At 35.6% G+C, this 11,716-nt stretch overlaps 1 protein-coding gene across 1 annotated transcript; it reads right to left on the reverse strand.

The window, feature by feature from the left end:
• Positions 1 to 1,567: 1,567 nt before the first annotated feature.
• LOC102232444 (sia-alpha-2,3-Gal-beta-1,4-GlcNAc-R:alpha 2,8-sialyltransferase-like) lies at positions 1,568 to 10,142 on the reverse strand. The gene is made up of 4 exons (XM_005800989.3): positions 9,597 to 10,142; positions 7,441 to 7,563; positions 6,514 to 7,071; positions 1,568 to 5,436 (listed from the first exon to the last, which is right to left on the reverse strand). The coding sequence occupies exons 1-4, from the start codon at positions 9,752 to 9,754 to the stop codon at positions 5,154 to 5,156; spliced, it is 1,122 nt and encodes a 373-aa protein (XP_005801046.1). The 5' UTR covers positions 9,755 to 10,142; the 3' UTR covers positions 1,568 to 5,153.
• Between the last annotated feature and the right edge of the window lie 1,574 nt (positions 10,143 to 11,716).

Below are 11,716 nucleotides of genomic sequence, written 5' to 3' on the forward strand. Positions count from 1 at the left end.
TAGCTGCAAACCTGAATACGTAGACCCGTTGTCATTGTATCAACCTTCCAGATCATTCCGTTCTTCTAGTACAACTCTACTCTTCCTCCAAACATGGAGAAACAGCATTTATCTAATCTGGAACAAACTTCCAGAAAACTGCAAAACTGTTGGAACACCAAGCTTCTTTAAATCAAGTCTAAAATCTAATATATTTAGAATTGCCTTTGATTAACAACACCTGGAAATTAGATTAATTGTTGTGTGGATTCCATTAATTTGCTTTTTTGCTACTGTGCCGTTTGTGGGGAAATACTGGCAGCTGGAAGAGGCAAAAAGTAATGTATATTTTTATGCAGTGTATGCAAAGATAAGATTAAATGAAATCACACTTGAGACATAAATATTGTTATGAGTAGTTTTCTCAATGTTTCATGACCATGCTCAAATACAAGCAACGTCTTGTTTAAGTAGGTTGTTTACAGGGACTAAATAGAAGAATAAATGGTCTAAATGATAAAGATAGATGAGAGTGATATCCGTTAAAGAGGTAACGTTATCCAGAACTTTTCTCATGTATGGATACTAAAACAAAGATTTTATCACAGACAATTCAAACCACTTTTTTGGGTAAAGGCTATAGAAGTGGGAGCAATTATCAGGGTAACATTAGAATGAGAGATAGTTGGGTCCTGTACTAGAACGCTTGAAAAACAAGGTCTTACATGAACCGACTTTATTGTCTATTTATTGTACTTTATTGTTTATTGTATAACGGTCTGAAAATCAAGACCAGTTAAGCCACAACCTCCCCTAAATCTGCAGTTAGTTTTTACTGTTAGTTTGAAAAGCCAGGTAAAATACCTTCAATCCACTTTTATTTTAAATTATACCAATTGCCCACAATTAAATCTATCTCTATAATATGTCTTACTTTATTTGTCTTAATTCAGTAAGACTTTTAAGATCTTATTGTCAGGTGTAAATAGAGACGTAAGTACAGTTCTGATCATTTGTTTACCATTGCTCATCATAAACACTGTTCATTTTACAAAGGGAAAAAAATACAATTATACATCAAACAACTTATAAACGGAGAATTATTTGTTTTCCAATTGATGGAGAGAGCTAATGTTTCGTTCATAGAAATCTTCATTACATTTTAATTGTTTTGTGATGTTGTCAAGTTTTTCTATATAACCTCTGCTAAAGAGCGCTAAATGTTTGCTTGTCTAGAAATAGTCATAAATTCACATGATTTCAATTTATTGTTGCAAAAAGACACAACGATGAATTTGGCAGCAAAAGGTCAGAAAAAAATATTTTAACATTTTTAGTGTGACCATAAATACATATAGGTTTACAAGTATTGTGCAGGTAAGAAAAAAAAATTAAATAACTGATTTAAAAATTCCAGAATAATAGAAATAATAATAAATTGTGAAATATATATAACTTAGCATTTTAAGACAGTCTTAGTGTGGAGATTGCTGATGCTTTGAAAAGTAGTCTGAATTATCTGGCAAAACTAGATTACTTTAAGACTGTATATATTTTATCTTTTAGGCAAACTGGTAACACAACTCTGAACTGAGAAAAGCGCTTTTTATTGACACGCTGGAACGTTAATGGAAGGAATTTCGCAGGCACATAATGGCTATTTATCATGGAGTATAATTAAAACATTTATGACAGTTTAAGAACCATTGTTTTTTTCTTTTTTCAAACAAACCAGATACCACAGTCCAGTACATTGTTTATGGCATGTACACAAGCAGCCAAGCTTCCTTATGCATCATGAAACGAAGATGCCGTGCAGAGAAAACACAAATCCATGACTCTTAAAGGGGAGTTGGGACAGACTATGTGTAGTGATGCATTTCAAAATAAAAATACATTATGTGATACATGTCAGTGTCAGTTCATTTAATGCACAAAAAGCAATATACTGTTATTCTGGCTTTTACATTAACTGGCATTACAAGCCTTAAAGATTTTATTATAATGGCTAAATTTACACACATTCTATGTACCGGCATTTGACATGAATTTGTACCGTCCAAAATTCATCCCAGAACCAGGAGATATTTCAAAGATATCCGTCCAAATGAAGGACATTCATGGAGCCATACCACATCATTATTTAGCAGAAGAAAGAAAAATATTTAACATCAATATTAAAGAAAAAAAAACTTTAAATCTTACCTAGTGCTTGATTTTATGCAGCATACAAAATCAAAAATTAGTGTCAGTCCCTTTATAAATGAACCACAGAAATTATTCCTATACATCTATGATATCAAGTAAGAGTCAATATGACAAACTGCAAATGTGTTGTTTCATGTGCAGTGAGGTATGAAGAAGTGTTTACTGACAAATTTAGTTTGTTTTTACTATTTTGAACACACAAACATGTTCCAGAAAAACTAAATGTACAACCTGATAAGAAACTTCTTTTTATATAATGTTGTTGCTAAATTCATTTATACAACAAAAAGCTGGACAGACCCTCAGAAATGTAAAAAATGAAACATTGAGAAAGTAACTGCACCTATATCTAATTACCTAGTAACTATATCAGTGTGAAATTACATTTTCACATTGAGACAGGTTTGTTTATATCCTGTTTTCATTCATTACATAAAAGCATAATTTTTTCTCCACCAACATGATCTTCAATTAAAAAATTGTCTTATGATCTGAAACATTTAAGTGTGCCCAAAAAGAAAAACAAAACAAAAACCTATATGAGGTAAAATATTTATCCACAGTAATGTTTTTGGCTTTAAGGAGAGACAGTAACGACAGTTCATATAGCTGTTTATGTCAATGTGAAACTTAGACAAATTAATAAAACTTCTGTGACAGGGTGGCGATGAAACACTAAAACAATTTAAACCTGAATGAATTGCTCTGTGTATTGAACATCAGCCAAAGTTGAAGCCTAAAATCATGTGGTAAATGTTTACTGTTTGGGTTCTTTCCCTGTTTCATGTTGGATTTGGTGGATTATTTCAGATAACATTTTAAAATAAAAAATTCTCTTGTATTTTATGTCGCGATTTTGGTCCACACCGCTTTATAGCAATAGGTTTGCTCTAGTTAGTCTCATAGAAAGATTTTGATTATGGATTATACAATAAGGAATATAAATGACTTCAAAATTCTAAATTTACCCTCAAACAATCTGCAAAAAGGTTTTTATAAAACTAGCCCAAATATATGTTGGCTTTCCATGCAATGTTAGTAAATTGAATCCTCATGCGTTTAGTCAAAATGCAGCAAGTCACATAAAATTCCTTCATTTCAGGTTGGAAATGTCCCAGATAGGCGTCTGTAGTGAAACAGCATTTTTGCAGTTAAAAAAAGTTTTGTATCTTCTCTATTATATTTAAATTTAATTTATGTTAAACCTCTAGATTGTTTACTTCACACAATTTTATCCAAAGCATACATATTCCCTCCCATTGCTCGCGCCATTTACATACGTGGAGAAAACTGTTGTTCCCGTCTGTTAATGACCAAAAAGCCCATAATAGTCACTGAAACAAGTTAAAACGAGCAGAACTGATAATAAATAAAAAATTTACTGAAAATTGACCAATGAGAATCCTACATTGAATTTGAATTGTGGTTTAACAAAGTCTTAAAAATAAATAAATAAATAAATAAATAATAATAATGAAACAGGCCTGAAATGATGATATTTATAACTTAATATTTTGCTCATTTCACATTAGTTTTTGTGTTTTTTTCAGCTGATTCTGTTAAATCACATTTCAGAAGCAATGTTGGATTTTTACTGGTTAATGTCCAATATTGTTTTATTCATACTTCTGTCAGTTTTAAGTTATTTCAGTGAACAATGTGAGTTTTTCAGTCATTAACGAATGGATGACAAACATTTTGTCACATTCAGCAGTTTTGAATGTGAATCGCTTGATTGTCAAGCAGTGATTAAAAATTTAAAATGTAGTTAAGATTTAAAATATAATTAAAGCATTTAACTAAAAATTGAGCTCAGATGTTAGCTGAAAATAAGAGGGAAATACAAAAACTGGCTCTTTCAGGTTAAACGTTCTTAATCTTCAAACATTTGAAGAAACCATTTTGTAACTTATTTGAGTTCAATAATTATCAATCAATATATTTTTGAAAATCCAGGCTAATTATAAAAGTAAAACATGAATGTTAACCGACTAAAACTAGTATGAAGACTGTATTTGATGTATATTGTTATAGCAATTAAATTTGAGTAACATATTCCGTGAAATACTGAATGAAAACAATCATCCACTTTGCGTTCACTTATTTTCTACTAACATTTTTTTTTCTGTAACTGTACAACTGAACTCATGTCTCATGTCAGTTTATCAAACAGCATATTTAATTTTGGAAAGTGAATGCTCTGTGACTTTAAATGCTTCCTGTTTTGGTGGAATATCTTTAGTCCAAGTATAAAACGTAGGCTGACACCTATATCTGCAATAAATGGTAATAGATATTGTCTGTTTATGAATTTATGGCTTATTGTTGGAATGTTAGTTGTAAGAAAAAATAAGTGAAGCATTGCAACATAATTTAAGGTTGATAGTGGCACTATCTATAGAAATTAAATGACAAACATGAAGATATTTATAGTGACAATCTTGTAAACAATACCATCTTAGAGAGCAGTGCAGATTGTCTGATAAATCATGGGGATAAAATCCTGAAAAGAAGAACTGTACCACTCTTGAGGCATAAAATCTGATTAGAAAAAACACTGATCTAACTCAATCCCTGAGATTAGGCAGTGATTTCAGTGTAAATAATCAGCACACTGTTTTAAAGGTGAATCATTTGCATTAATCAGAACTGGAAGATTTGACTTTACAGCTGGAAGGGATGTTTATTCTCGTCAAATGGTCACGCTATAGTAAGGAGTCATGCAAAAGACAATCATAGAAGCATGACAGTTCTACTTAGCACGACAACATATTGAACATTTGTGTGATCTACACACCCAGAAAGATGGTCACTATCAAGATAAAATAAACTGAGTGTGTCTACAGATTAAAAATCAATTGCCATCTATCATGCTTATGTGTCACACAACAAATGTTGGGAATGGGTTGCTATCTATGGGTCGTGGTTTCCAGAGTGATGTGTGAGACGATCTGGCACTCGTACGTCTATGCGCAGTGTGTTAGGCTGAGTTTGATCACGCCTTCCCTGTGCAGCTTGTACAGCAGCTTGAATTCGCTGGGCAGCTGATGCGTCTCCTGCCACTTCGTGGTAAACTTGGTCCCTTTCTTGTCATAGTAATGGTACGGCAAGTCCTTGCCTGTGTTGGGGTCCCATCCGAACGGCCAGAAGCCGTAGAGGTGGATTTCATCGCACATGGCGGAGGCCAGCGTGTACATGAGGATCCCCGTGCTCAGACGCTTGGGAGAGAGGTTCTTAGTTTTCCAGTATCTGTGGGAGAAATGAGGCGTTAAGTAAGGAATCAATCAAACAGGTGTGATTTCTCTAAATTGTAGATAAGTAATTCTCTTTCTCTTTCTGTCGCTCTTTCACAGCGTGTCATTCATAGATTGGAGTCCTGACACATGCAAAAACAGGAAGGTATGGTGAAGGTAAAAAATGCTTCATCCACTGTTTGGCTTTTTTTGGGTTCAGCAAGGATGCTGGAAGTTAAACATTTATATACTTCTAAACTTGTTCAGATGTGCTTATTTGTTCAGTAATAAGGTGTGAGTCGACTCAGACCTGAACCTTCACAGACACATAAAGACATTTACAAAGTCGGCCTTTTATCACCTGAAGAACATTTCCACAATTAGAGGACTAATGTCTCAGCAAGATCTAGAGAAACTCCTTCATGCATTTATCTTTAGTCACATTGATTACTGCAACGGTGTCTTCTCGGGTCTGCCTAAAAACTCCTCCAGCTGCAGCTGATCCAGAATGCTGCTGCTAGAGTTCTGTCTAAAACCACGAAGATAGAGCACATAACACCAGCTCTAAAGTCCCTACACTGAGAATAGACTTTAAAATACTAATGTTAGTTTATAAATCACTGAACTGCTTAGCACCACAATATGCAACAGTACACAAACCCACCTGTTCAGAGTTGCTTTTGAAACATAATTATTGAAAAATTCATCAACAATCTGATATGTATCGATGGCAAAATGTAATGTTTCAATTGTTGACTGTGTTTCGATGACTTAGTATTTTTGTGTTTTTATGATGTAAAGCACTTTGAACTGCCTTGTTGCTGAAATGTGCTAAACAAATTAACTAAAACTATAAAAGAGACAGTTAAGTTGCAAGGTCAAACTTATTTTAAGTCATGTTTGATGTAAACAGCATTTTACTGAAGGTAAAACTGTTACTTGATTGTGCTATAAAATTATACTATGTGCCTGGAAAATACATAACACCGCCTCTTTAACAGCACATGTGTTTGAAAATACATGGAAATAAGAGGAAATCAAATGTTAATATTGACAAGTGTTATTCCTTTATATGGTTCTATATCCATCTTACTTGTTGACATCATGCATGATGTTTCCTGGCCAGGCCAGTTCGATCTTCAGCTGACCCTTGTGCTCCACAAAGAAGTCCACCAGGGTTCGGGTTACAGTGGCGGAGGTGTGAAGGAAGAAGGCGGGGATCCAGAGGATGGCTCCCTCCAGCTTCTTCAGGTTCAGGAAGAAGTTATTCCTGTCCTGAATGGTCAGCAGGTTGTTGTAGTACCTCTCCAGGATGCTGGGGTTAAACGTGGTCAGATTGGTCTTCTTGCCTACGTCTTTGAAGTAGATCTCAGTGGGAGCAAAATTGCAGCGGAAGACAAAGTCGGCTTGGTCGATCTCGGGGCCGCAGTGGCTCCCAGTCAGGATGCCGCTGTTTCCCACCACCGCACACGTACTGTAGTGCTTGTTGCGGATGGGGGAAGCGTCAGGGAGTAAAGACTTGAAGTTGTTGCTGATGGAGAAGACGTACTTGTGGCTGGAGTAGTCAAAGTGCATCAGCTGGCCCACGCGCACACTGTCCTTCGTGAGGGAGAAGTTGTGGGGAATGTCAATGTAGTTGAAGATTTCTTTCCTGAAAAACAGAAAAGACTTCAGCACCAAACCACAAGCAGGTTTAATCCTCTATTCAAACATTCAGAGGTACAGATTTAATTTCTGTTTTGTTTAGTATTTTTCCTGCATTTGTAACTGGGTTGTATGCCTGTTTTGGCCTAATTACACAAAATGTCTTTTTTTTGTTATTCGGATTGTTCCTTTATGTGACTGTAAACACCTTAGAAAACTGCTTCATTGCTATAACTGTGTGACTTTAAGATTGGGAGCCCATCCTCTTTATTTCGTCTTCTGCAGTATTGTTTTAGTTAAATTGTTTGCACCCCTTGATATATATAAAAATATCAACCAAAGATATATATTTAAAAAGTGGTGGTTAAACTCTTGCCTTTGCTTGTAAAATGCTGTCCTGTTGAACTTCCATTTGAATGGTTTTCCTTGGAGCTCCTCATTCAAGGCGTTTGTCAGTGGGATGAAGGAAGGGTCCAGGAAATTCATGGCAAACTGAGACCTGAAAACAACAAAAAGAAATGCAGTTTGCTTTTAAAGCTTCTTGTTTCTATTCCTCTGTAGTGGTATTACAGTGGTTTCATGCTGATAACGCCGGAGCCTTGCAGCAATAGGAGGCTGGGGTCTTTTTGGATGGAGTTTACATGTTCTCTCTGTGCATGAGTGGGTTCCCTCTGGGTACTCTGGCTTCCCCCCAAAATCCAAAAACATTAATTTGTCTCTCCAAATTGCTCTTAGTTATGAACTAATTCTAAGTGCTAAGTATTTTCTATGGACTCAGATATTAAAGCAACGCTATTCTTTGCCAAATTCATTGCTGTGCCTTTATGGAATCACATTAAAGAATATCTGTCTGTCCGTCCGTCTATCCGTCTGTCCATCTATCTATCTGAAGCCGTTTCTCTGCATCCAGACACGTAGCAACACAGATGGAAGACAGAAAAGTAAACAGTGCATGCCACACTTTCCAGATTTTTATTTGTAACACAAGTCATTGAAAGTGATCTTCCACTCTACATTCCTGTTCTACTTTGTGTTGGTTTGTCACATATTATCTCAGTAACTTAAAGATTGTAAAGTGACTAAATGAACTGCAGGTCACCCTGAACCAAACACTTTGACATTAGACAAATCTACTGAGATTCTGGACGGGTTGAGGGAAGAAGATCTTTGAGCTGCAACATTAGTCTGAACCGCCTCCCAATCTGACTTTAGACATTAGGCTTAGGTTAGACTGTTTTAATGTTATTGATGCATTTCAAGTAAAACGGAGAGATACCGACTGATTCTTGACTGAGTTATTATGAATATGCACAAAGGTTGGTGTAAATGGATAAAAAGCAGCCAGTGTCCAAATACTTCACAGACCAACAGAGCATCAGGGAACCAGAGCTCAGTGTGCATCAATCTTGTGGTTTTATTGTAGGACAGAGTGGGTGGGCGTATTTAGCCTCGAGTAGTTTTCAGCGCACAAAAAATCTACAGCGTTGCCGATACACAGGCCAGTGAGAAAAATGACTAATCCTGAATGAAACAGGTAATTTACTAAAACAGAAAGCTTTCTGTGTAGTCAAAGTAAAACAACAATCAGCAACAGAAAGAATCAATAAATTAAGGAATTAAAAAAAGATACTAAGAATTGTATCAAGAACAGTTCATTCCACCCAACAAACATTGATAGATACAAAAAAAGCATAAAATATTTAAATAAAAGGATCTAAATTTTATTTCTAGGAAAAATGACTAAGAGAAAACAATTGGTCATTCAAATTTTCCAGACTTTCTTTTTGCAAAGTTTGAATGCAAAATGCTTCCCTAATCTCTAATGATCTTTTTCTAAAAACTGCCTTAAATTATTAGGAATAGTTTTGTTCCTGGGACACAAAACGAGCAGAAATTTGTAAAACTACTCAACATAAATGGAATTTCCTAAATTGGGGCATAAATTGGTGCCCAATTATTAGTAAATTAAAATTTTCTTTCTGTTTCCTTTACTTAATTGGGTAAAACCTCACTGAGACCCAGATCTCGTATTCAAAAGGGACCCGGCCAGAAATTTTAATCAAGTAACAACCTGGTTACACAAAAGTAAAAAAATAAAACATATGAACAAGTTTGAAACAAATTACAAAACAGTTTAAAAGCAATGACACTGGCAGACAGAATCATGTTGCATGTTTTTAAGAACTGCTTGTAAACATTTCAATGAAATAAGATCCAACATCTTTAGTTCAGATTGGAGCTAAAGTGTGGATTAGTTACCCCATTGTTCAAAGAAACACAGAAACTGATTATGATAACCTGCATATTTTTACAGTGAATATACAGCTGATTTCCTAAATTGGGACTGTTTTTAAGAAGGTACAGGCACAAACATCAGCACTCTGGAGAGCTCACAGTTCAGCTGAAGTCCAGTATGAGAAATGGAGATGCGGGGACCCACAAACAGGCCACACTCCTCTGTTTACATTCACACCAGCCCTGGTCTGCATTTCATTAACTGCCCTCAATCTGCAGCCGAAAATCCGTACTCACCTAAAGCCTGCATGAAACATAATCCGCGGACCTCCGGAGTAATATCTCCCGGAGCCGAAGAGGCTGTCTTTCCTCAGAGACACGTAGCTGATGAGCGACAGGATGAGCACCACGACGCTCAGGATAAACAAGCCCAGGGCCTTGGCGATGCGAACCATCTTGGGAGCCTTGTCATTCCCGATAGGAAGCCGCAGCTTTTATGTTGCCGTGGTCGGGGCTGGAGCTGGCGAAACGTGGCGCATCGACGGGTACAGTCGCGTAGAAGACGGATGATGCATGGTGCAGACGCCGCGGCTCGGTGCGCTCTCGGTCCTCCTCAGGCTGCCGGTGATCAAATCATGAGACTGAGCGGAGATGCGCGTCAACATCCAGTCAGCTGCACGACCAGCCCAGTCCTCACAGTACCGGCAGCTTCCCCACCACCAGCAGCACCTCCTCCTCCACCCGCTCACACTGATGCAGGCTTCTCTGCAGCACAAAGGCAAGCTTGTCTACTAATGGGCTGAGAGGGGCAGAAATAGATAAGGGAAGCTTTTAAAATAGGAAACATCCTGGAAGCAAAGCTAAACATCCACGGATGCCGCTGGCTTTTAATTTATAGCGGAAACATGCAGTTAAAACCAGAAAGCACGACTGTTCTGACATAAATCACACTAAACATTTACAGTTTCAGATAAATTAGAAGCATGAAATAATTTTTTTTAATATATCAAAATAATTCGATTTCTTTAAACTCTTATTTATTCATAGATTATTTCCACGCGCACTCTTGTTATTTATTACATACATATATTTTTATGAATAAATATTTATTTATCTATTATAAATAAATATTATAAATATTATAATAAATAATATAATGAATATTATAATAATAAACAAAGTATTTATTATTATAAAAACTATACTTATTTATAATAATAAATACATAAATTCATATAATTGATATATTATTTTAAATAAATAAATATTTATTTAGTTATTAAGTAAATTATTTATTTATTTAATCTATTTATTAAAATAAATAACTTACTTATTTATTTAATATATTTAGTTATATTTAATTTGCTTACAATATCACACATATATTTTATATTGCTTATAGTTATATTTACCAATATTTAACGCTTTGGATGGAGAAGCTGTAAGTATATAAGCAATTTCCCCTTGGAGATCAAGACAGTCTATTCTATTCTATTTTTGATATTTATATATGAAATAGGAGGTTGCCATGTAGTTTATATGAATATGTAGGCAGAAAAACGTATTTTGATTTTTAAATTCTACTGTATGGAAATGTCTGGATTTGCGACTTAGCTATAGGCGACTATTAACGGAGCAACAATGAGCGTCTCCATTAACCAACGGCCATTACCGTTGGCTTGCTTCATATGAATAAGTAAATAATTTATTTGCTCAAATAAAAAAAATATTAATAACTTTTGAACGAATAAATTACTCCACCTTACTTAGCTCACTTCTCCTAGAAAATAAAAAAAAAGATTTGCATCACTGCTCTGTAAATCCCAGCATCACCGGTAACGGATAAGCTACAAACGTATTCAAACTAACAAATAAATTACATTTCACCATTAGGCACTCAGGGATAAAAACGACTTTCCCCACATTAGCATGGACTTCTAACACATTTATACATCCTATATATTGCTATTAATGAGTTGATCATTTATATTTACCTGTTAACAGACAGACATGAGCATCAACGAGCGTTTCCGTTACAAGAACCGTTACAGCGCTGAATTTCCGTTGGCTTGCTGAGTCAGTGCCTGTTCGAGCCGCCCTCTGGTGGCGAGCTGCTGCAACTACAGGATGCCTGATGGAAAATTATAATAAATAATAAAGCTGCAGTATGTGACTTTCTTAAATATATATATATATTTGCAATTTGTTGAAACTGTGAGACGCATAATCTGTGATAAAAATTTAGCCCCTCCGCCTTCTACCAGCGCTAATTAAAAACAACCAATCAGAGGCAGGAGGTGGGTCTTAGAGTTGTCAATCATTTTCCTTGTGGGGCTGCTTATCCCTCTTTTTTCTTCCTGCATTTGATCTCTGCTACCTAGCAGCTGTTGTGAGTGCTTAGGCTAGTTAGCATGGCT

The sequence above is a fragment of the Xiphophorus maculatus genome, chromosome 12, assembly GCF_002775205.1.
Source record: "Xiphophorus maculatus strain JP 163 A chromosome 12, X_maculatus-5.0-male, whole genome shotgun sequence".
In the NCBI taxonomy this organism is placed as follows: Eukaryota; Metazoa; Chordata; class Actinopteri; order Cyprinodontiformes; family Poeciliidae; genus Xiphophorus; species Xiphophorus maculatus.